The sequence below is a fragment of the Zophobas morio genome, unplaced genomic scaffold (genome assembly GCF_036711695.1).
Source record: "Zophobas morio isolate AGI-343-1 ecotype UQ-CSIRO unplaced genomic scaffold, CSIRO_AGI_Zmor_V1 ptg000028l, whole genome shotgun sequence".
NCBI lineage: Eukaryota > Metazoa > Arthropoda > Insecta > Coleoptera > Tenebrionidae > Zophobas > Zophobas morio.
In genome coordinates this window covers 494,187-520,509 of record NW_026972133.1, presented here as the reverse complement: position 1 = coordinate 520,509, position 26,323 = coordinate 494,187, and the positions used below count along the sequence as shown (strand labels likewise).

At 33.6% G+C, this 26,323-nt stretch overlaps 3 protein-coding genes across 4 annotated transcripts; 1 reads left to right on the top strand and 2 right to left on the bottom strand.

Moving 5' to 3' along the window:
- Positions 1–183: 183 nt before the first annotated feature.
- Positions 184–12,478, bottom strand: LOC135137158 (SUN domain-containing ossification factor-like). Of its 2 annotated transcripts, XM_064066747.1 has the most exons (4): positions 12,278–12,478; positions 12,025–12,231; positions 1,609–3,367; positions 184–1,562 (listed from the first exon to the last, which is right to left on the bottom strand). In XM_064066747.1, exons 1-4 carry the CDS (start codon positions 12,328–12,330, stop codon positions 699–701), a joined length of 2,883 nt encoding a protein of 960 aa, XP_063922817.1. In that variant the 5' UTR covers positions 12,331–12,478; the 3' UTR covers positions 184–698. The 2 variants fall into 2 exon arrangements, with proteins under 2 accessions (XP_063922817.1, XP_063922818.1); XM_064066748.1 differs by lacking the exons at positions 12,025–12,231; positions 12,278–12,478 and adding an exon at positions 10,687–10,969.
- Positions 12,479–12,604: 126 nt separating this feature from the next.
- On the top strand, positions 12,605–13,312 carry LOC135137160 (oligosaccharyltransferase complex subunit ostc). Its single transcript, XM_064066751.1, has 3 exons — positions 12,605–12,843; positions 12,890–12,963; positions 13,009–13,312. The coding sequence occupies exons 1-3, from the start codon at positions 12,705–12,707 to the stop codon at positions 13,243–13,245; spliced, it is 450 nt and encodes a 149-aa protein (XP_063922821.1). The 5' UTR covers positions 12,605–12,704; the 3' UTR covers positions 13,246–13,312.
- LOC135137159 (calcium and integrin-binding protein 1-like) lies at positions 13,231–14,143 on the bottom strand. Its single transcript, XM_064066750.1, has 4 exons — positions 13,964–14,143; positions 13,671–13,918; positions 13,423–13,624; positions 13,231–13,376 (listed from the first exon to the last, which is right to left on the bottom strand). Exons 1-4 carry the CDS (start codon positions 14,047–14,049, stop codon positions 13,355–13,357), a joined length of 558 nt encoding a protein of 185 aa, XP_063922820.1. The 5' UTR covers positions 14,050–14,143; the 3' UTR covers positions 13,231–13,354.
- Between the last annotated feature and the right edge of the window lie 12,180 nt (positions 14,144–26,323).

The window sequence follows — 26,323 nt, the reverse complement described above, 5'->3', positions numbered from 1 at the left end:
TAATTGGATGCAAAATGAAATTTATGGATTGAAAATAATTGCTCATTACGTTCAAGGATATTTTCGGTAGCACGTTTAATCGCGTTTTAAAACGACCAATGAATAATTCATTCGTTTGCAAGCACACTGATTATGCAAAATTACTCACGCATGGGTACAGTGGTAATAATAAAACTAAACATATTACAGTAAAGTTTATTAAATAAGAATTCTTTTTCAGATCACAGCGTACTATTTTAAGTAATTAAACCAGTCGTTTCAGCGTAATTTCATAGCAAGCGTTTAGTCTGCGGTCCGCGTTATAAGCAACCGACTTAAGTCGGTCCTCTACTTAAGAACGAAAACCACATACACATACCTCTACAAAAATAAGTATGCATTCTCTAGGCAAAGGCACCGGTCAGAACAAAAACGCAGACTGATCTCGTAGACCTCTATTAACAGGCATCGCAAAGTAAAATGTACAAATATTAACACACTACTTTTAAAAAATAATTTTATCACAGGCCTCTAAAAGGAATTTCTCTTCACCTCAGCACGGAACAAACGAACAATAAATAGTCAAAATATATTAATATTTGCATAAATTAACCACACGTTATACAGTAAATAAAACCTAGCACACGAAGTACACCTCAATGAGAAATTTCAGCCTCAATCAAACCTTAAAAGTAGTCAGTCTTACAATCCCTCCTCCATCAGAACACCTTCCTGAAGATCCGCCGCAGCCCCCGGCGCTTCTCCTTCGGCGTGCCCCCCTCCCCGCCCACGCTCCCATTCGCCGAGACCTTCCTTCGACTCGTCTCGTCGACGCTCGCCGACTTGCGCGCCGCCTTGAACGCGTCCCCGTTCACCCGCACCGCCCTGGAACTCAAAGCCGTCTTGACGAAATTCGGCGCCGTAATTTTCCCACCTTCGGCGAGCGCCAGCGGCTCCAACGACGAGTGCTCGCTCTCCTCCAGCACGAACGGCACCTCCTCCAGGTGCTTGCCCTCCACCCAGTCCACGCACACGGCCGCCGGCGCCGACTCCTGCCGCGTCCACACCGCGGCCGTCTTCTCCTCGGTCAGCGTGCTGATGGAGTTGCTGCGCTTCAGCGCCTGCTGCTTGCGCTTCTTCTTCTTCAGGCTCTCGCTGGCCTCCATGGAGGAGCGCACGATCTTGAGGGCTTGGTCGCTGGGGCGGCGCTTCTTCTTGTGCGGCGGCTGGTGCACCACGTCGATGGATTTCCGGCGCTTCATTTCGGGGCGCTTGGGGGCGATGGGGTCGGGGATTTTCGCGCAGAAGGTGACTAAGAATAGGGTGACTAGAGAGGAGACTATGACGCAGTAGACGGTCGAGGACCAGCTTTTCTTCTCGGCGATGAGGGCGTCCACGCTGGCGGTGAGGGCCGCCAGACGCTCTTCGAGCTGCTTGTTACGCTCGTCCTTTTTCTTGCTTTCTTCGCTTATGCTGGCGATGGTTTTGTCCAGGAGCTTCTGGATTTCTTCCACTTGCTTCTTGTAGCGTTTGCTGAGTTCCTCGAGGTACTGGCCGGAGAGGGACATGTTGCGCTCGAGTGCCTGGAAAAATGGGTTATTCCAGAAGCTCGGATTTGGGTCAACTCACCTTAATCCTGTTGGACAAGCGCAAAAATACTGATTCCTTCTGCGCTTGGGGCGTCGTGCTCGCGGTTGTCTGCACGTGTTGACTGTCTCCGTTGAACTCCATGAAGTGCTCCAGCTGCTCGTCTAACTCCACGCTTTCGGTGACGGTCTCCACTTCGACTTTGTCTTCGGTTTCCACCACCTCGATTTTCTCGCTTGTGTTGACTTTGGGTGGTTCGGGGTTCGTTGGTTGCCCGTCTGCCTCGACCACTTCCGTGTGGCCCCCCAGGTCCAAATCCGGTGTTAGCGTCTTCGTCGGTTTGATCTGCCCGGCGTACGTGACGTCCGTCGAACACGTCGACTTCACCGCTTCCGTCAGGTCTAGGTTGAGCGCGTCCGTCACCTCGTCGCGCGCCGGTTCCACCGCCACCACGTTCAATTCCGACGTTTCGATGTTCACGAGTTTATCATCAGTCACTTGGGTGGCGTTCGTGTAGTGGTTGCTCACGTTAAGTACGACCTTGCTTTGGAAAATGGCGGCCATATTGCACATGGCGCCGATGTAGCGGTCGGGGAATAACGCGGCAATATAGGATGGACGTGAGGGACCAGGTTTGGAGAAGTTGAACCCGAAGGGGGCGCAAATAAGGGTTTGGGTTAGCGCTTTCCGGATCAAGGGGGAGTGCGCCAAGGTCGCGATCTCCGAGTCATGACAACTAAGCAGTTCGTAGATCTGTCCGAAGAGGGTGTCCGAGCAGTTGACGCAGACCACCAGGTGACTAGGCGACGTGCACACTTTGATTAAAGGCACGACTTGCTTGGTGTGGTTCGACGGCTCCGTCTGGTTGCTGTGATTCCCCTTGTTCCCCAGGACTTCCGCGGCTTTTTTCACTATGGAGATGACTGCATCCGTCGCCGAACTGAACAAATTCTTGGACGCGTCGTTGTCGGAATCGAGGGATTCGTCATCGTCGTCGTCGTCCTCCTCCATCCTATCCGCGTGCACCGGGTCCTCCTTCTGCAGCACTTCGAACTCGGACGTCCCGTACACCCGAAAAAGCGAAATCGGGCAGTAGTGCTCCGACCCGTAGTGACTCTTCACCTCGACCTTGATATACTTCCCGAACAAGTGCGGACTCAAATCGAAGCTCTGTATATCCCGCTCGTCCTTCGCCGTGAACTGCCCCACGTTCGACCAATCCCGGCTCGGAAACCTGTCGCTCACCGACACCACGAAGTCCTTCGGCGACGACGAGAACAACTCGAAGTTCGCTAGATCGATTTTCTTAGCCTGGATCGCTTCGCATAGCTCCACCACGAACCAGATTCTGCTCGTGCACGTGTTGAGCTTGTACTCGTCCCTCGACGGCGACAGGATGGCGCTGGGGCTCACCGCCTCGGGGTTGGACGCCACCACCTTGGCGCCGCAGTCCAGCGACGCGTAGTTCTTCCAGCGCAGCTTCTGCTTGCCGTTGGCGTTCGGGTGCTGCGTGGAGGCGTTGGTTTTGTTTTTTTCGGCCTCCTCGAGCTGCTTCTGCGCCCACTCGGAGAACGACGGGATCTCCTCGGTCAGGTTCTCCTTGAGGACGTCGAGCTTGTCGGGCTGCTCGGGCCGGGTCTGGTTGATTTCTTTGAAGTCGACGTCGGTTTGGTTGGTTTGGTTGAGGTGGCCGGTTTCGACGGCTTCGGCATTCTGACTAGGAAGTATGGCTCTTTGTTGGAGTTCGGCGGTGGCGGCGTCGGAGAGGGTGACGACGACGGGCGGACCGCTGGTGGTTATGCTGGAACGGGGGGAGTAATTAGAGTTGGAAAGGCGCCAGATGGCGATGAGTAATGGGAATTGAATGTGAGATGAGGCGGATGTGCGAGTGCGGTTTTTTGTGGCGCCAAAGAATTACTAACACATTGCTCATTTATTTTATTTAACTGGAGACCTATATTTTCGTGTTCTACGAACTGTAAAATGGCAACCAGTTTTTGCAAAGTGAATTAAAACGAAATTTTGTGTGGTGATAACATTTCCGACGTAAATTGCTTTAATGAAGGACGAAACAATAAGTAATATTCAATGTTAATCTAATAAATTCATAAAGTACAACACTTACTAGTTAAAAAAATATAAAACGGGAAAAATGCGGACAAAACTATTGAGGTTCTAAACTTAGAACAATATAAAAAACATTGAGGTTCAACAAGCAATAAAAAATAAGAGAAAAACCGTTGCATTGAACTAATGAATGTTTTTATTACTGTCGTTTTTATAAAAACTGATAAAGAAACCGCGAAAACATTTTTTTTTTAACTACATAAAAATTTTTTTCGTTGACCTAGACGACATTAGTTTAAGGAAAAGTTGCTATCAAAAACTTGCTCTACTCCTTGGCCATCTGGCGTTTGTTTATGCGACGTGATTTATCTCCGGATTAAAAAAAAAAAACAAATAATTTCACAATAATTCGGAAAATATGCTTGATATCTCGGGAATGTCCAGATTACAGCAAAGATAACTAACGCAGATATAATCTTTCAAAATCAAGCAACGACATATAAATTGTTACTAAAAATTAAATTTGTTTTCTTTTTTACATAAACACAAGCTAATCAAGTTAATATTTGCGCATTTTCGGTTTCGGATAAGATCCACCAACACCGCGATTTGTGTTGAAAAAACACACGTGGCAATGTTATAGCGGCCATTTAGATTAAATTCTGATGTCCGTTACAAAGATTAATTACAAGTGGGAGACTCCCACGTCTTCAATTAAGAGAGCAAACTTTATTGTTTTCTTTGTAGGAGTATTAAATTAGATTTGATCTTATTCTTGATGCGTTCAAGACCTACTTTCCCAAATTCTAGGAGCTATGAAACGTCGAGTAGACCCTATTACAATAGTACATCGAGAAATAAAAGGCCCACGAAAATCTAAAATTCTATACGCATGTTGGTCAATACACGATAAATAAAATCAATCAATTTGTTTATTGGTCTGATAAACATCACTTAGTCGTAATTGTTGTAAATTGGTTGTTTGCTGTGCTCGCGATAATGCTAACAACAAACATTTAATAGTTTTGAATTAGATAAAATACAGAAAAACCCCAAGGTCCGAAAATTTGTGTTGACAAAATAAATCTGAAAAACAATCATATCATGTCTAGTCTTCTTTTTACAACAAAACATGTTTTAAATGGTAAATTTTTGTACAAAGTATCGATTTTGCAATTAGGTTCCGCCCCTCGGTCTGACAACGAATAAAAAAATCATCAGAATTGAGATAGGGTGGGTGAGCGGGGTTTATATTTTGCCTTTTACAACAAAACATGTTTAAAGTGGTAGATTTTTGTAAAAAGTATCGATTTTGCAATTAGGCTCCGCCCCTCGATCTGACAACGAATAAAACAATCATCAGAATTGAGATAGGGTGGGTGAGCGGGGTTTATATTTTGCCTTTTACAACAAAACATGTTTAAAGTGGTAAATTTTTGTAAAAAGTATCGATTTTGCAATTAGGCTCCGCCCCTCGATCTGACAACGAATAAAACAATCATCAGAATTGAGATAGGGTGGGTGAGCGGGGTTTATATTTTGCCTTTTTTTTTTCTTAATATACATAGCCATCTTTTCACAACAAGAAACTTAAAGCATGGTTAAAGTGGTACATTTTTGCAAGGAAGTATTTCGATAATTCCTTATACAAATTTTCCATTTTAAACATGTTTTAAGTTTCATATTGTGAAAATAAGTCTACACATATTAACACAAAAAGACAAAATCTCAGCCCGCCCACCCGCCCTATCTCTATTGTGATTGTGCAAAATACTTATTTCTTTACAAGAAATTAAAAAAATGTTTTTGAGTATCGTCCTGTTCAAAGAATACTATGTACATTAAGAAAAAAAAAGACAAAATATAAACCCCGCCCGCCCACCCCACCTCAATTGTGAAGATTTTTTTTATTCTGAAAACACGTTTACAATGGTAAATTTTTGTAAGGAAATATGGATTTTGCAATTATGGGGCGGAGCCTACTAGCAAAATTAATATCTCCTTATACAAATTTTCCCTTCTCAATACATTGATGTTACGCCACTGCTGGCCCAACTACAAGTCGCACAACTTAAGCTCCGCCTCAGTCACCATTTGTGGAGAAATTACCTCTACCAACTGCAGATTTTTTTTTAATTACAGTGTTGGTATGCTGTACACATTGTCCATAAATTGATACTGGAGCGACATAGTATAAAACACTTCAAGGTCATCAATAAATTGGATAGTGTAAAACCCGGTTAAGCTGGTTGGCTTACGACGAATACAAAAATCATCAGAATTGAGATAGTGTGGGTGGGCGGGGCTTATATTTTGCCTTTTTTTTCTTAATATACATAGCCATCTTTTCACAACAAGAAACTTAAAGCATGGTTAGTGGTACATTTTTGCAAGGAAATATTTCGATATTTCCTTATACAAATTTTCCATTTTAAACATGTTTTAAGTTTCATGTTGTGAAAATAAGTCTACACATATTAACACAAAAAGACAAAATGTCAGCCCGCCCACCCGCACTATCTCTATTGTGATGATTTTTTTTGTTCGCTGTGAACGAAGAGGGCGAAGCTTAACTGCAAAAAACTTATTTCTTTATAAGAAATTAAAAACATTTCTTTGAGTATAGTGTTGTTCAAAGAATACTATGTATATTAAAAAGAAAAGACAAAATATGAACCCCGCCCACCCACCCCATCTGAATTGTGACGATTTTTTTATTCTTATAAATTTAAAACATGTTTAAAATGGTAGTTTTTTGTAAGGAAATATGGTTTTTGCAATTAGGTTCCGCCTCTAGGTCTGCCAACGAATGAAAACTTCATTATTATTTCGATCAGGGCAGGTATGGGTGGGGCTTAACCTTTGGCTTTAATTTTTTTCTTAAAATACATAGTATTCTTTGAACAACACGATAGTCAAAAACATATTTTTAATTTCTCATACAAAAATAAGGATTTTGGAGTTAAGCATCCGCTTTCTTGAGTAACGACGAATAAAAAAAATCATCAGAATTAAGACAGGGCGGGTGGGCGGGGCTTATATTTAGTCTTTGTGTTCTTAATACACATAGCCATCTTTTCACAACAAGAAACTTAGGACTTGGTTAAAATGGCTCCGCCATATAATTGCAAAATCCATATTTCCCTAGACAAATTTTTCATTTTAAGCATGTTTTAAGTTTCATGTTGTGCAAAGAAGTCTACACACATTAAAACAAAAAGGAAAAATGTAAGCCCGCCCACCCGCCCTATCTCAATTGTGATGATTTTTTTTAGTCGTCGTGAACCAAGGGGGTGGAGCTTAACTGCAAAATACTTATTTCTGTACAAGAAATTAAAAACATATTTGAGTATCGCGTTATTCAAAGAATACAATGTATAATAAGAAAAAAAAAGGCAAAATATAAACCCCGTCCACCCATCCCACCTCAATTGTGATAATTTTTTTATCTCTAGCAACTTAAAACGTAAATTTTTGTAAGGAAATAGGGATTTTGCAATTAGGCTCCGCCCCTAGGTTTGCCAACGAATGAAAACTTCATTACTATTTAGATCAGGGCAAGTGTGGGTGGGGCTTAATCTTTTCTTAATATACAGTATTGTTTGAATAACACGATACTCAAAAACATGTTTTTAATTTCTCCTAGACAAATAATAATTTTGCAGTTAACCACTGCCCTCTTGGCTCACGACGAATAAAAAAATTCATCACAATTGAGATAGGGTGGGTGGGCGGGGTTTATATTTTACCGTTTTTCTTAATAACGTAGTCGTCTTTTCAGAACAACAAACTTACAACATTTTTAAAATGGTAAATTCTTGTAGACAAATATGGATGTTGCAATTAAGCCCCGCCCTTCGATCTCCCAGCGAATGAAAAATTCATCGCAATTGAGAGTTGAGATCGGGGCGGTTATGGGAGGGGCCTAATCTTTGGCTTTGTTTTTGCTTAAAGGCAAAGTGAGCGGAGCTTAACTGCAAAATACTACATAGTATTATTTGAACAGCATGATACTCAAAAGCATGTTTTTAATTTCTCTTACAAAAAGAAGGGTTTTGCAGTTAAGCATCCGCCTTCTTGAGTAACGACGAATAAAAAAAATTATCAGAATTAAGACAGGGTGGGTGGGCGGGGCTTATATTTTGCCTTTTTGTTCTTAATATACATAGCCATCTTTTCACAACAAGAAACTTAGGACATGTGTAAAATGGCTCCGCCCTATAATTGCAAAATCCTTATTTCCTTATATAAATTTTCCATTTTAAACATGTTTTAAGTTTCATGTTGTGAAAAGAAGTCTACACACATTAAAACAAGAAGGAAGAATGTAACCCCGCCCACCCGCCCTATCTCAATTGTGATGATTTTTTTATTCGCCGTGAACTAAGGGGACGGAGCTTAACTACAAAATACTTATTTCTTTACAATAAATTAAAAACATGTTCTTGAGTATCGTGTATTTCAAAGAATACCATGCACATTATGAAGGAAGACAAAATAATAACCCCGCCCACCCACCCCATCCCACTTGTTATGATTTTTTTATTCTTAGAAACTTAAAATACGTTTAAAATGGTATTTTTTTTAAGTAAATTTGGATTTTGCAATTAGGCTCCGCCCTTGCGTCTGTCAACGAATGAAAACTTCATTACTATTTAGATCAGGGCAAGTTTGGATTTAATTTTTTCTTAATACACATAGTATTCTTTGAATAACACGATACTCGAAAACATGTCTTTCATTTCTCGTAGACAAATAAAAAATTTTGCAGTTAACCACTACCCTCTTGGCTCACAACGAATAAAAAAAAATCATCACAATCGAGATAGGGTGGGTGGGCGGGGCTTATATTTTGTATTTTTTCTTAACAACATAGTCGTCTTTTCAGAACAACAAACTTACAACATTTTTAAAATGGTAAATTCTTGTAGACAAATATGGATGTTGCAATTAAGCCCCGCCCCTCGATCTGACAATGAATGAAAAATTCATCGCAATTGAGAGTTGAGATCGGGGCGGTTATGGGTGGGGCCTAATCTTTAGCTTTGTTTTTTGCTAAAAGAAAAAATGTCAGCCCGCCCACCCGCCCTATCTCTTTTTTATTCGCTGTGAACCAAGAGGGCGGAGCTTAACTGCAAAATACTAAATCGTTTTCTTTGAACAACACGAAATTCAAAAACATGTTTTTAATTTCTCATACAATAATAAGGATTTTGCAGTTAAGCATCCGCCTTCTTGAGTAACGACGAATAAAAAAAAAACATCAGAATTAAGGGCGGGTGGGTGGGCGGGGCTTATATTTTGCCTTTTTGTTCTTAATATACATAGGCATCTTTTCACAACAAGAAACTTAGGACATGGTTAAAATGGCTCCGCCCTATAATAGCAAAATCCAAATAAACAAAAAGGAAAAATGTAAGCCCGCCCACCCGCCCTATCTCAACTGTAATGATTTTTCCATTCGCCGTGAACAAAGGGGGCGGAGCTTAACTGCAAAATACTACATAGTATTCTTTGAACAACACGATACTCAAAAACATGTTTTTAATTTCCCACACAAAAATAAGGATTTTGCAGTTAAGCATCTGCCTCCTTGAGTAACAACGAATAAAAAAAATCATCAGAATTAAGACAGGGTGGGTGGGGCTTATATTTTGGCTTTTTGTTCTTAATATACATAGCCATTTTTTCACAACAAGAAACTTAGGACATGGTTAAAATGGCTCCGCCCTATAATTGCAAAATACATATTTCCCTAGACAAATTTTTCATTTTAAACATGTTTTATGTTGTAAAAAGAAGTCTACACATATTAAAACAAAAAGGATAAATCGAAGCCCGCCCACCCGCCCCATCTCAATTGTAATGATTTTTTTTTTCCAAGTTAATCAAGAGGGCGAAGCTTAACTGCAAAATACTTATTTCTTTATAAGAAATTAAAAATATTTTTTTGAGTATAGTGTTGTTCAAAGAATACTATGTACATTAAGAAGAAAAGACAAAATATAAACCCCGCCCACCCACCCCATCTCAATTGTGACGATTTTTTTATTCTTATAAATTTAAAACATGTTTAAAATGGTAAATTTTTGTAAGGAAATATGGTTTTTGCAATTAGGCTCCGCCTCTAGGTCTGCCAACGAATGAAAACTTCATTATTATTTCGATCAGGGCAGGTATGGGTAGGGCTTAATCTTTGGCTTTAATTTTTTTCTTAAAATACATAGTATTCTTTCAACAACACGATACTCAAAAACATGTTTTTAATTTCTTGTAAAGAAATAAGTATTTTGCAGTTAAGCTCCACCCTCTTGGTTTACGGCGAATAAAAAAAAATCATCACAATAGAGATAGGGTGGGTGGGCGGGATGACATTTTGCCTATTTTTCTTAATATGTGTAGACTTATTTCGACAACAAGAAACTTAAAACATGTCTAAAGTGATAAATTTCTGTAGGAACCAACTTAAATCGTCGACATTTCTTCTACAACCCCTTTAAATAAATAAATAAATAAATAAATAAATAAATGGCAACAGAGTTTATAAATGACAATTTTCAGCAACTGCAACCGGAACTTCAACAACAGCAAATTTATAAATCCCACTTAAGTCTGTGTCGATTTTAATTTCCGAAACTACTGGACCGATTGTCAAGTTTTATGTGTATAATGATTTTTTTTTCATTTACGGCACGTGTTCCAAGTTTTTTCTTTTTTGTTGTTCTAGAATAATGTTATCGATAATCTCAGAAATCGCTTATCTAATTGATCTGAGCTTAAAAAATGCGGTAAGTTATGATTATGTTGCACATATCACAATTACTACATTTATCTTCATCAGAAATTGCTAAATAATTGTGTTTTGAAAACCACTCCCTAAGATTGCGACACAAACGAGAGAAATAAAATTTTTAAAAATCCCGTGAATCGAACAAAAAATATCTTAGTCATTGGGAGAAAAATAACAACACTGTGACCATTATCACGCTTTACAAACCACATAATCTTTTAATCGTGAAACAACAACTTAATACCGCTTAGTCGAGATCTCACCTGATGTCTTCGCACCCAAATATTTGCCCGACTTCCATTTATAGCCCACCGGGTTGAACGAATCCATTATTAAAACCAACCCACACGCCCACTACCCTTGACCTTGACACTTCCCCATTCCACCCAAATAACGCATTATATTACACACGGCTTTGTTATTTCGAGCCCGCATCCACTGCACTAATTTTCTTCGACCATGACAACTACGTCCTCCAATAAATAATAAAAACCCACAAACCCAACGACGATATTATCACCTTCGCACCAAGCAAGAAAATTAAAATTTGCCACTAATTACATTTTCAAGGGCGCTGCTGATAAAGCATTTAAAAAAGTTCTTGATAAGTCGCCGGCGTGATTTAAAAATTAAACCAGCAAATAAACCTCGACAATAATGACGCAATTCGCGATTTTTTTCAGCGTAAATAGTGTTTACGATATAGATTAATTTTACGATGAATCAAAGGATTTCATCATCAATTTAGTATCTCTGTAGAGACTGGAATGTTGTAGTTTTACGTAAAATAATACGATTTGTAGTTCAGTTTGAGCAACGAATTCGACTTAATTAACACACTTACAAAACGACTTGCTAAACATTGCATCACATCTCCAACAAAAGAAAATCTATTCATTCACCGTGAGATGTTATGCAGTTCCTGTCATTGTTGTCGTTGCATATAATCATTTTTGTGCAACTTGGATGATAAAATAAAATTGACTGTGATTGCAAGATCGTTTGAAATCGTTGTCCTCCGCATTTCTGGCCCACACGTTGAGATCCCGTTAGTGCTGTCTTTGAACCTATTTATGGAGAGAAATGGAAGAGTCATTGGCTTTCGCTAAATCGAACCCGTGCTATTTGAGTGACGAAATTGACAATAGGGTATTGAGTCCACATTTAGCACAACCTCTGACCCTTTGAATTTTTATCACAACTTAGCTACCCTTCCTGTTGATAACATTCAAACTAAACTATAAATAGACTCATAGTTAGTGATAATACGGGTCCGAGCGTACGTTGTTTACTACGGACTGACGCACAATTTTCGAATTATTTAGGGGTCTATTTTTAGACCCAAGAAACTCCTCATTTACAATCACCACAAGCGCATTGTCTCCTCTTAATTACTCGCCTCCCACGCGAGAAAAAACTTGCATAATGTGACAAGGTCGCCATCAATCACCACCTCACACAAAAAAACAATTAAGTAACGCTTCCTCAAAATACCCACATTTTTTAATAGAAAATCACTACTGCATTGAACTCAACATGATCAGCCCGTTCCAAAATTCTGTTTACTCATCAAAGTGCCAAGAACATGACTGAGTACTCACTCGTTGGCGACCCCCGAATTCTGGGACGTGGCTTCGGCGAACATTTGCTGGAAAACATCCCCGTTTTCGACGACTTTGTCGCTGAAGCCGCTCACGTCCGCACTAGGTTCCAGGGGAACTGTTTCGCCCGCGGCACTATCCAGCTCGGGCACGTCGTCGTCCGACGGGGCGTCCTCGGCGGACGCATCCTCGGCCAGCACTAGGAACCTGGGGGCAGAGCGTGAGACGGGGTCGCAAGGGGGCGCAAGCTCACCTAGACAAAGCGAAAATGAAAACACACTGGAGGCATAGTGACGAATTCTTCATTTTATAGAAGTTGGGTAAAAGTGTTTTAAACGCATGTTTTCACTGCAAAGTCGCGAGTAAACGAATAAACTTTGCGAGTTAAACAAACTGACGTGTACTTTGGCGGTTGGTATGAGTTGACAGCTGAAGCGGAGTGGGAGCACTGATGAATATTGTGATAACGAATTTCGTTGGCGGAAGTTAAGCGCTGATAACGCGGGTCCGCGCACAATTACGTGGTAAACGATTTGCGATAAAAGTGGATTTTTTTTGGGGGGAGATAAGGGTACAGGGAGCGACTTTACCGACCGCGATCTGTCAAACTTGTCACCGGCTTGTCAACGTGAACAAGTTTTCGTTTAGTGTAAAAATTGAGTACAAAATTAGTTTTAAGAATGGAGCAGTTGTTCACACTCCCGTTTTGTATATTGGAGGTGCCAAATATGAAAATAAAGAGACCCTCGTGGCTGCACCAACCCTCCGCTACGACGATGTTTGCCATAGTTCTGGGGTCGTATTTTCTGGTTACGGGGGGTAAGTGCCCCGGTTTCGCTAACTCTGGCTCACTATTTCGTTCCAGGTATAATTTATGACGTCATCGTGGAGCCCCCTAGCGTGGGGTCCACCACAGACGAACACGGTCATTCGAGACCGGTGAGTCTCCACTCCTGTCTTGTACACACTAACAGTCGCTTTTAGGTTGCCTTCATGCCTTATAGAGTTAACGGACAATACATAATGGAGGGGTTGGCGTCCAGCTTCCTATTTTCCATGGGTGGTTTAGGCTTCATAGTGCTAGACCACATCCACTCACCTCTGACCCCCAAACTTAACCGACTGTTGGTCACAGCAGTCGGTTTTATTTGTGTTTTGGTGTCGTTTTTCACGACTTGGATTTTCATGCGAATGAAGCTCCCAGGATATTTACAATCATAATGTGATGTATTAAAAAGATTACAGTGTAAGTTTGTACATTTCACTAAATAAAATTGGTTACTTTGGCTCTTTGTGGAATTATTCGAACTTGGTCATGGATTGAGATCAATTAAAGACGCATCCGAAATGCACTGAAACCAACGAATGCATAAAAAAAAAATCACGCTTGATACTTACTTCATAAAATCTGAAGATCTATTAATAATGTGTTCAAATTCGGCAAACGAGAGAGCTCGGTCGTCATCCAGATCCGCTTCTTCCAAAACGTTTTCGATCAAATGCTCCATTTCCTGCTCACTTAAGTGGTTGTCCTTCCCGATCAACCGCTCAATGACTTGTTTTAAGTCAGACATGCCTAACATGTCGTCGCCGTCGAAATCTACAACAACCCCCTTAAGTTTCCGTCAAAATCAATAAAAACTTACCAAAAATCCTAAACGCGTGTTCGGCTTTCACCGACTTGGGGGAATTCTCGCTAAAAACCGACATCATGTCTAGGAAATCCTCGAACGTGCAGTCTCCATCGCGACTAGAACTGAAAACTTTGCAAATGCGGTCACCGAACGGGTTTACGTTGAGCTCTGGGTAATTGAGCATTTTCGACATTGGCAGTTTGGCATTTTTGTTGTGTCCGACTTTCTCGGGGGCTAAGAATTTGAACTTTTGGTGGGCACTACAAAGGAATTTTAGGACGGCAATTTTGAAAGTAAACACTCACTATAGGACTTCTTTTTTCGTGAAGTAGGTGAGATCTTGGTAGTCTTGGAGCTCCTCTTCGCTGAACTGACTTTTGCCTTGCCCCATTGTGTTACAATTCGCGCATTTTGGGGCCCCTTGTCGTTACACGGAAACTACTGCGTTGACAGCACGTTGACAGTTGACGCCATAGATTAATGTGGATGCGACATATAGGTTGATTTTGCAAAACCAGCCTTATTGACATTGGAGTCCTCAACCGTCAAAGGTAAGCGCCAAATTTAAATAGTCGATGCCAATAAAAAAACGTGTTTCACTATAATAGTGGTTTGGTCGGTTTTTATAACGACTAAGTGAATATTTTTAGTACATATTTAGATGATTTTACATATTTTTAGTGACAATTTTTGTGGTTGTTTTCGATACACTATATGATATTAACAGTGAGAAAAAAAAAAATAAATAAATAAAATAATCGAAAATTCGAAAAATCGAGAAATCTAATAATCGAAAAATCGAAAACTGGAAAAACTGAGAAACCGAAATAGCCCAAAATAAAAAATTGAAAAAATAATAAATCGAAAACCTGAACAATCAAATTTCGATAAATCGGGAATGAAAAATTAACAAATCGAAAAATTGAAAAACCGAACATCTAAAACCAAGAAGTCGAAAAATAGAAAGATAAAGAAATATTGAAAAATTAAAATATCAAAAGATTGAAAAATCTAAAATTTAAAAACCCAAAAATTGAAAAATCGAAAAAGTAAAAAGATAGACACATCGAAAAATCCAGAAGTCAAAAATAGAAAAGCCGAAGAATTGAAATATTGGAAATTCCTAAAACTGAAATACCTAAAAACTGAAAAATTGAAAAATCAAAAAAGTGGAGTCGAAAAATAGAAACCACAAAAAATCGAAAAATTGAAAACTCAAAAACCTGAAAAATCAAAAAATTAAAGAATTGAAGAACAGGAAAATCGAAACATCGCTTAAAAAACCGAAAAATTGAAAAATCAAAAAATTAAAGAACTGAAGAACAGGAAAATCGAAACACTCGAAGGTCAAGAAATGGGAAAATCAAAACATCGATTAATTGAAAAATCGAAAAATTGAGTTTATGAAAGTCAAATTTGAAAAACTAAAAAATAGAAAATTTGACAAAATGACAATTGAAAAACAGAAAGTCTAAAAAAGTGAAGTCGAAAAATAGATTTTACAATCCATATTTTGATTTTTGGATTTTCAAGTTTCTCAATTTTAATCTTGATTTTTTTATTTTTGATTTCTGTAATTTTTCGATTTGCACTTTTTTCGTTTCGATTTTAGATTTTTCAGTTTGTGCAATTTTCAGTTTTATGTTTCTTCAATTTTTGATTTGCAATTTTTCTAGTGTTCATTGAAATATGTAATAAATTATTATTATATAATTTTTAAAAATTTTTACGATTTCAGATTTTTTTTTTTATATTTTTCGATTTTCCAATTTTCGTATATTTCCAGTTTTTGGATTAATTATTTTTTTCGATTTTTAAGTTTCTCCATTTTTAGTTTTTCAATGTTTGAATTTTTCGTTTCTTCAGTCCTTCGAGTTACAATTTTTCGATTTTTCAATTTCTCATTTTTTCAAGTTTTGGGTTTTTTCATTTTTGCCGATTTTTTAATTTTTCGATTTTTAAACTTTTCGCATAAAAAAAATGGAAAAAATGCAAAATTGTAAAATAGATTTCAACTTTTCGATTTGAAATTTTTCGGCTTTTCAACTAGATTCTTTAATTTTTCGTTGTTTCAATTTTAGACTTATCAACTTCTCGAATTTTCAATTTTTCATTTCTTCAATTATTAATTCGCATTTTTTTTAGTTTTCACTTTAAATCAGAAAAAAAAATTCAATAATTTCAAAAATTTTCACTTTTTCAATTTCGCGATTTTAGAATTTTCCCATTTTTTAATTATTGAATTTTAAAACGTTTTCATTTATTCAAGTTAATTTTTCAATTTCTCGACATTTACTTTTTCAATTTTTTGATGTTTCAGTGTTATGTTTTTCGACTTTACAATTTCGACGATTCCATAATTTGCCGATTTTACAATTTTTGGGTTTTCCAATTTTTCGATTCGTTTCATTGTTCCTTCTTTCCAATTTTTTATTTCTTCAGCTCTTTTTCGATTTTGCTATTTTTCCTTCCTTCAGTTTTTTAATTTTTCAGTTTTTCCGATCTTTTAGTTTATCGATTTTTCAATTTTTCGATTTGTAATTTTTCGATTTTTCAATTTTTTAGTTTTTCGATTCTTCAAAAATTTTCGAAAAAATGGTTAAAATTGGCTCCATCGACCCCAAATTGATGTCAAATTGTAGATAATCTTCCGCCAGTTACAAATCGGAAAATGCCGTTACGATGTTTGTTTCAATAAATACGAAAAGTGAATACAAAATTTTCAAAAATTTTCCAAAAATACGGTTAAAATTTGTTTAGATTTTTCGACTTCACTTTTTGGATTTTTCGATTGCTCAATTTTTCGACTTTTTAGGTTCTCAGTTTTTGGATTTTTCAGATTTTACATTTTTCAGGTTTTCTTTCATTTTTCAGTTTTTCGATATTTCAGTTTTGGGATTGTTCAATATTTCGATTCTTCGACTTTTCGATTTTTGGCTTCTGGAGTTTTCGATGTGTCGATTTTTTTACTTTTTCAATTGCTTAATCTTTCGATTTTTCGACTTCCCGGTTTTAGATTTTCTGTTTTTCAATTGTCGTTTTTTCAATTTTTCGATTTTTAAATTTTAGATTTTTTAGTTTTTTGATATTTTAATTTTTCAAGTTTTGGGAATTAACTTTTTCAGTTTTTCGATATTCCAATTTTTCAATTTTCAATTTAACGGTTTAGCTTCAATTTTTCGCTTTCACGTTCTTAGATTTTCCGGTTCTTCAATTTTTCGGAATTAATTTTTCACTTTTTCGGATTATGGGTTTTTAAAGTTCAAATTTTTTAATTTTGAATTTTCCAATTTTTCGCTTTTTAGCGACTTCCATTTCTCAATGTTTCAATTTTGATTTCTCGATTTCTCAGTTTTCGATAATCGATTTTTTAATTTTTCGACCTTTCCATTTCTCAAATTTTCAATGTTTAAGTTTTTTTTTTTCAATATGTGCTTCGATTTTTAGATTTTTAGATTTTGTTTTTTTTAATTCTTTACTTATTCGATTTTTCAAAATCTTGCGTCCTTTTAAATCTTACATTTTTCCATTTTTCAGTTTTTCAATTTTTCGAATTTTTAAATTATAGATTTTTCACTTTTTTGTTGTTTTGATTTCTAGTTTTTTGATTTTTTGCCTTCTCATTTTTAGATTTTTCGATTTTTTAATTTTGCCGAATTAATTTTTTAATTTCGATTTCTCAATTTCTCAATTTTTCGATAATTCATTTTTTCGTTTTTTCGTTTTTCCAATTTTTCAACGTTTCAGTTTTGGGATTTATATATTAAAATTTTTGGATTCTTCAATTCGTCAATCTTTGGCGGTTCTAAATTTTTCCATTTTTCGATTTCTTAGTTTCTCGATTAATGAAATTTTTAATTTTTCAACTTTTCGATTTCTCAATATTTCGATTTTCAAATTTTTAATGTTTAAGTTTTCTGGATTTTTCAATATGTATTTCAATTTTTAAATTTTTCGACTTCCTCTTTTTTTAATTTTTTTACTTTTGCGATTTTTTAAATCTTACATTTTTTGATTTTTCAGTTTTTTTGATTTTTCGATTCGTTGATGTTTTGATTTCTCGATTTTGCTAATTTTCAATTTTTCGAATTTTTCAATTTTAGGTTTTTCACTTTTTTGTTCCGATTTCTTAGTTTTTGATTTTTTGCCTTCTCATTTTTCGATTTTTCAGTTTTTCGGAATTTATTTTTCAATTTTGTGATATTCCGATCTTTCACTTTTTCGATTTATTGGGTTTTTTAAGTTTAAATTTTGCAATTTTGAATTTTTCCATTTTTCGATCTTTAGCTATTTCGATATTTCAATTTTTCGATTTTTTGACTTCTCGACGTATCGATCTTTTGATGAAAATTTCTCGATTTCTCAATTTCTGAATTTTTCGATAATTCATTTTTTCGATGTTTCGATTTTCCACTTTTTCAACGTTTCTGTTTTGGGATTTATGTATTAAAATTTTTAGATTCTTTAATTCGTCAATCTTTGGCGGTTCTAAATTTTTCCATTTTTCGATTTATCAGTTTCTCGATTAATGAAATTTTTAATTTTTCAACTTTTCGATTTCTCAATATTTCGATTTTCAAATTTTTAATGTTTAAGTTTTCTGGATTTTTCAATATGTATTTCAATTTTTAAATTCTTCGACTTCCTCTTTTTTTAATTTTTTTACTTTTGCGATTTTTTAAATCTTACATTTTTTGATTTTTCAGTTTTTTTGATTTTTCGTTTCGTTGATGTTTTGATTTCCCGATTTTGCTAATTTTCAATTTTTCGAATTTTTCAATTTTAGATTTTTCACTTTTTTGTTCCGATTTCTTAGTTTTTTGATTTTTTGCCTTCTCATTTTTCGATTTTTCAGTTTTTCGGAATTTATTTTTCAATTTTGTGTTATTTCGATCTTTCACTTTTTCGATTTATTGGGTTTTTTAAGTTTAAATTTTGCAATTTTGAATTTTTCCATTTTTCAATCTTTAGCTATTTCGATATTTCAATTTTTCGATTTTTTGACTTCTCGACGTATCGATCTTTTGATGAAAATTTCTCGATTTCTCGATTTCTGAATTCTTCGATAATTCATTTTTTCGATGTTTCGATTTTCCACTTTTTCAACATTTCTGTTTTGGGATTTATGTATTACAATTTTTGGATTCTTCAATTCATCAATTTTTGGCGATTCTAAAATTTTATATTTTTCGATTTTTCAATTTTTAAAATTTTAGATTTTTCGATTTCTCAATATTTCATTTCAGTTCTTCGATATTTCAGTTTTTCAAGTTTTCGAATTTTTCAAATGTTTTGATTTCTTAATCAATCGATTTTTCCACTTCCCGGTTTTAGATTTTCTGTTTTTCAATTGTCGTTTTTTCAAATTTTCGATTTTTCAATTTTTCAAATTTGACATTTATAGACTGTCAATTTTTGGATTTTTCAATTAATCGATGTTTTGATTTTCCCATTTCTTGACTTTCGAAGGTTTCCATATTCCTGTTCTACAATTCTTTAATTTTTCGATTTTTCAGGTTTTTGATTTTTTATTTTTTAATTTTTTTAAGGTTTCAATTTTTCGACTTCACTTTTTGGATTTTTCTGTTGCTCAATTTCTCGACTTTTTAGGCTCTCAGTTTTTGTATATTTCAGTTTTCGGATTTTTCAGGTTTTCCATTTTTCAGTTTTTCAATATTTCGATTTTGGGATTTTTCGATATTTTGATTCTTCGACTTTTCGATTTTTGGCTTCTGGAGTTTTCGATGTATCGATTTTTTTATTTGCTTAATCTTTCGATTTTTCGACTTCCCGGTTTTAGATTTTCTGTTTTCAATTGTCGTTAAATTTTTCGATTTTTCAATGTTTTGATTTACTGATTTAGTTTTCCATTTTTAGTTTTTCTTTCATTTTTCAGTTTTTCGATATTTAAGTTTTGGGATTTTTCAATATTTCGATTCTTCGACGTATTCAATTAGCCAAGAATTGAAAAATTGAAGTATTAAAAATTGAAAAATCGGGAAATTAAACATCGAAAACTCGACAAACCCAAAAGTCAAAAAATCGAAAAACCGAGAAATCGAAGCATCGAAAAACTGAAATACTGAAAAATCCAAAAATTGATAAAATGAACTAGTTCTGGTGATCGAAGGAAAATGTATTTAATTAAATTTAAAAAATTGTGGAAAAATTCAAAGTATATTGTGATAATCAATATTAAGTAGAAACAGAAACCAATGGCGTAAATAACTACACTTACCCCAACTGGAATCGAAAAATTGAAAAACTGATAAATCTAAATCAGAAAAGGCCAAACATCGAAACTGAAGCATAAAAAAAATCGAAAAATTCAAAATTTAAAAAATCAAAAAATTGAAGTATCGAAAAATTGAAAAATACAGAAATTGAAAATTTTCCATAAACGAAATGTTAAAAAGTTGAGAAACCGGAAACCTAAAAAATGGAGAAATCGAAAATCGAAGAATTAAAAAATCAAAAAAAAGGGAGAAGACGGAAACCTGAAATGTCGAGAAATGAAAAATTCGAAACATCAAACAATATTAAACGTAAACTCTAAAAACTGAAAAATCGATAAATACAAAATTTAAAAATCGAAAAATGCCAAAATTTTAAAAATCCAAAAACTGAGAAATCAAAAAATAGGTAATCCAAAAATCCACTTAAAAAATGGAAAAATGGAAGAATCGAAAACCTGAAATATTGAGAATTTGGAAAATCCCAAAAACTGAAATGTCGAAAAATTGGAAAACCGAAAAACCGAAAAATCGAAACGGCAGAAAGTCGAAAATTCGAAAAACCGAGAAATGAAAGAATCAAAACTTGGAAAAACGGAAAATTAAAATATCGAAAAATTGAAAAATACGGAAACTGAAAGATTCCTTAAAATTTGAAAAATTCCTAAGATTGAACGTTGAAAAATAAAGAAAGCAGAAAATTGAAAAATCGAAAAGCCGAAAAATTGAAATATTAAAAAAATTAGTAAACTGGAAAACCAAAACATCACAAGCTCCAAAAATTGAAAACTTGGAAAAGGAGAAGTTGAAAATCGAAAAACTAAAACAAAAACGAAAAAACAATATCTCGAAAATTTTAAAATGTAAAAAATCGAAAAATTGAAGAAGCAACAAACTGAAAAATCGCAAAATTAAAAAATTCCACAATCCAAATTTCGAAAAGTTATGAAATCGAAAAATCGGAGAATCGAAACATGAAAAAATTGTAAAATTGAAAAATCGAAAAGCCAAACACTCGAAAAATCTAAAAACCGGGAAATCGAAAAGTCGAGATGTCGAAAAATCGAAAAATTTTAAATTTAAGAAACATTGAGGTATCGATAAATCGAGAAATCGAAAAATCTACAATTCAAAAATTCGAAAAATTAAGAAATTGTAACATTCAAAAATCGAGAAATCAAAAATATGAAACATCGAAAAGTCGGAAAATTGAAAAATCGAAAAGCTGAAAAGTCTAAAAATCTAAAATCCAAGAAATCGAAAAATAAAAACATCAAAATACTGAGAAATCGGGAAATAGAAAAATTGAACGACTGAAAATGTAAAAACTGCAAAATTGAAAAAGCGAGAAATCTAAAAATGTAAAATTTAAAATAGAAAAATTGATATATTAAAAAATTTAAAAAATTGAAAAACGAGAAATTAAAAAGCGATAAACCAAAAACTCAAAAAACCTAAAAAACGGGATATACAAAATTGTAAATTTAAAAAATCGAAAAATTGAAATCTCGAAAAGTTATGAAACCGAAAAGTTGAACAATTGAAACATTGAAAAATTGCAAAATTGAAAAATCGAAACATCACAAAATCGTCAAATCGAAAAATTAAAAAATTGAAAAAGAAGAAATTAAAAATCGAGAAACTGAAAACTCGTAAAAATCTAAAAAAACCGGGAAATCGAAAAGTCGAGATGTCGAAAAATCAAAAAATTTAAAATTCAAGAAGCATTGAAGTCTCGATAAATCGAGAAACCGAAAAATCTAGAATTTAAAAAATCGAAATCGATTTTTGACTCCTGGATTTTTCAATGTGTCGATTTTTTTACTTTTTCGATTTTTCAATTTTTCAATTTTTAAATTTTAAATTTTTTAATTTCTAAATTTTAGATTTTTCAATTTTTCAAGTTTTCGAATTTTTCAAATGTTTCGATTTCTTAATCTTTTGATTTTTCGACTTCCTGGTTTTAGATTTTCTGTTTTTCAATTGTCATTTTGTCAAATGTTCGATTTTTTAATTTTTCAAATTTGACTTTTATAAACTCTCGATTTTTCGATTTTTCAATTAAGCGATGTTTTGATTTTCCCATTTCTTGACCTTCGAGTGTTTCGATTTTCCTGTTCTTCAATTCTTTAATTTTTTGATTTTTCAGGTTTTGATTTTTCAATTTTTCAATTTTTTAAGGTTTCTATTTTTCGACTTCACTTTTTTGATTTTTCGATTTTTCAGTTTTTAGATTTAGATTTCATAACTTTTCAGATTACAATACAAATCTCGAAAAGTTATAAAATCGAAGAATCGAAGAATCGAAACATGAAAAAATTGCAAAATCGAAAAGTCAAACACTCGAAAAATCTAAAAATCGGAAAATCGAAAAGTCGAGATGTCGAAAAATCGAAAAATTTAAAATTTAAGAAACATTGAAGTATCTATAAATCGAGAAATCGAAAAATCTACAATTCAAAAATTCGAAAAATTAAGAAATATTAACATTCAAAAATCGAGAAATCAAAAATATGAAACATCGAAAAGTCGGAAAATTGAAAAATAGAAAAGCTGAAAAGTCTAAAAATCTAAAATCCAAGAAATCGAAAAATAAAAACATCAAAATACTGAGAAATCGGGAAATAGAAAAATTGAACGACTGAAAATGTAAAAACTGCAAAATTGAAAAAGCGAGAAATCTAAAAATGTAAAATTTAAAATAGAAAAATTGATATATTAAAAAATTTAAAAAATTGAAAAACGAGAAATTAAAAAGCGATAAACCAAAAACTCAAAAAACCTAAAAAACGGGATATACAAAATTGTAAATTTAAAAAATCGAAAAATTGAAATCTCGAAAAGTTATGAAACCGAAAAGTTGAACAATTGAAACATTGAAAAATTGCAAAATTGAAAAATCGAAACATCACAAAATCGTCAAATCGAAAAATTAAAAAATTGAAAAAGAAGAAATTAAAAATCGAGAAACTGAAAACTCGTAAAAATCTAAAAAAACCGGGAAATCGAAAAGTCGAGATGTCGAAAAATCAAAAAATTTAAAATTCAAGAAGCATTGAAGTCTCGATAAATCGAGAAACCGAAAAATCTAGAATTTAAAAAATCGAAATCGATTTTTGACTCCTGGATTTTTCAATGTGTCGATTTTTTTACTTTTTCGATTTTTCAATTTTTCAATTTTTAAATTTTAAATTTTTTAATTTCTAAATTTTAGATTTTTCAATTTTTCAAGTTTTCGAATTTTTCAAATGTTTCGATTTCTTAATCTTTTGATTTTTCGACTTCCTGGTTTTAGATTTTCTGTTTTTCAATTGTCATTTTGTCAAATGTTCGATTTTTTAATTTTTCAAATTTGACTTTTATAAACTCTCGATTTTTCGATTTTTCAATTAAGCGATGTTTTGATTTTCCCATTTCTTGACCTTCGAGTGTTTCGATTTTCCTGTTCTTCAATTCTTTAATTTTTTGATTTTTCAGGTTTTGATTTTTCAATTTTTCAATTTTTTAAGGTTTCTATTTTTCGACTTCACTTTTTTGATTTTTCGATTTTTCAGTTTTTAGATTTAGATTTCATAACTTTTCAGATTACAATCCAAATCTCGAAAAGTTATAAAATCGAAGAATCGAAGAATCGAAACATGAAAAAATTGCAAAATCGAAAAGTCAAACACTCGAAAAATCTAAAAATCGGAAAATCGAAAAGTCGAGATGTCGAAAAATCGAAAAATTTAAAATTTAAGAAACATTGAAGTATCTATAAATCGAGAAATCGAAAAATCTACAATTCAAAAATTCGAAAAATTAAGAAATATTAACATTCAAAAATCGAGAAATCAAAAATATGAAACATCGAAAAGTCGGAAAATTGAAAAATAGAAAAGCTGAAAAGTCTAAAAATCTAAAATCCAAGAAATCGAAAAATAAAAACATCAAAATACTGAGAAATCGAGAAATCGAAAAATTGAACGACTGAAAATGTAAAAACTGCAAAATTGAAAAAGCGAGAAATCTAAAAATGTAAAATTTAAAATAGAAAAATTGATATATTAAAAAAATTAAAAAATTGAAAAACGAGAAATTAAAAAGCGATAAACTAAAAACTCAAAAAACCTAAAAACGGGATATACAAAATTGTAAATTTAAAAAATCGAAAAATTGAAATCTCGAAAAGATATGAAACCGAAAAGTTGAAAAATCGAAACATCGAAAAATTGCAAAATTGAAAAATCGAAAACCGGAAAACTCGAAAAATTTAAAAACCGGGAAATCGAAAAGTCGAGATGTCGAAAAATCGGAAATTTAAAAATTTTAAAAATTGAAAAATCAAAACATCACAAAATCGTAAAATGGAAAAATCAAAAAATTGAAAAAGAAGAAATTGAAAATCGAAAAACTGAAAACTCGTAAAAATCTAAAAAACCGTGAAATCGAAAAGTCGAGATGTCGAAAAATCAAAAAATTTAAAATTCAAGAAGCATTGAAGTCTCGATAAATCGAGAAACCGAAAAATCTAGAATTTAAAAATTCGAAAAATTAAAAAATTGTAACATTCAAAAATCGAGAAATCAAAAATATGAAACATCGAAAAGTCGGAAAATTGAAAAATCGAAAAGCTGAAAAGTCTAAAAGTCTAAAATCTAAGAAATCGAAAAATAAAAACATCAAAATACTGAGAAATCGAGAAATCGAAAAATTGAACGACTGAAAATGTAAAAACTGCAAAATTGAAAAAGCGAGAAATCTAAAAATGTAAAATTTAAAATAGAAAAATTGATATATTAAAAAAATTAAAAAATTGAAAAACGAGAAATTAAAAAGCGATAAACTAAAAACTCAAAAAACCTAAAAACGGGATATACAAAATTGTAAATTTAAAAAATCGAAAAATTGAAATCTCGAAAAGTTATGAAACCGAAAAGTTGAAAAATCGAAACATCGAAAAATTGCAAAATTGAAAAATCGAAAACCGGAAAACTCGAAAAATTTAAAAACCGGGAAATCGAAAAGTCGAGATGTCGAAAAATCGGAAATTTAAAAATTTTAAAAATTGAAAAATCAAAACATCACAAAATCGTAAAATGGAAAAATCAAAAAATTGAAAAAGAAGAAATTGAAAATCGAAAAACTGAAAACTCGTAAAAATCTAAAAAACCGTGAAATCGAAAAGTCGAGATGTCGAAAAATCAAAAAATTTAAAATTCAAGAAGCATTGAAGTCTCGATAAATCGAGAAACCGAAAAATCTAGAATTTAAAAAATCGAAATCGATTTTTGACTCCTGGATTTTTCAATGTGTCGATTTTTTTACTTTTTCGATTTTTCAATTTTTAAATTTTAGATTTTTTAATTGCTAAATTTTAGATTTTTTAATTTTTTAAGTTTTCGAATTTTTCAAATGTTTCGATTTCTTAATCTTTTGATTTTTCGACTTCCCGGTTTTGGATTTTCTGCTTTTCAATTGTCATTTTGTCAAATTTTCGATTTTTTAATTTTTCAAATTTGATTTTTATAAACTCTCAATTTTTCAATTTTTCAATTAATCGATGTTTTGATTTTCCCATTTCTTGACCTTCGAGTGTTTCGATTTTCCTGTTCTTCAATTCTTTAATTTTTTGATTTTTCAGGTTTTTGATTTTTTAAGGTTTCTATTTTTCGACTTCACTTTTTTGATTTTTCGATTTTTCAATTTTTAGATATTTCAGTTTTAGGATTTTTACTTCCCGAGCGTAAGCAAAGGAAGTATTGTAATCGAGTCCGTCGGCCGACTCTCTACTTTTACGTTTTCTCGATCTTTCATGACCCCTAGAAGACGAAGAAATAGGTCTCCCATTTCCGTCTGTCTGTCCGTCCGTCTGTCCGTCCGTCTGTCCGTCCGTCTGTCCGTCTGTTGTCCCGGATTTTTATTAGACAGATAATCTCCGAAAGTACTCGACCGATTGTTGTGAAATTTTGTACTTATATTAAGAATATCATGTAGATGGTAAAACGCTAACCAAAATTTGTCTAATCATCCCCACCACTAATGCGATGACGTCACTTCAAAATTGTACATAGTAAATGGGTTTTCAATTGTATAAAATAACATAGTCCTACACATGTAGTTTACAACTCTGAATCGACTTTTCACCCGAAACGTCCAGATTTTTGGAAAAAAAATCAAAATTATAAAACAACATTTTGAAATATAATTTTTAATCTGCTAACCAGAATGCTTTGAAATGTTGCAGATGTTTTAAGGCTATAAAGAGCATCATAAATCTTTAGTCAAAAAATATTTGCTTATCCCCTCCAAAAACTTGATGACGTCAGCTCAAAAGTTTGTGGAATAAATCATATCTAAAATGTACAAAATATGATGAGCCTGTACTTGTCATTTATCACTCCATTCATATTTTTTGGATTTGCATATACAGAGTGACTCAAAAAAATTAAT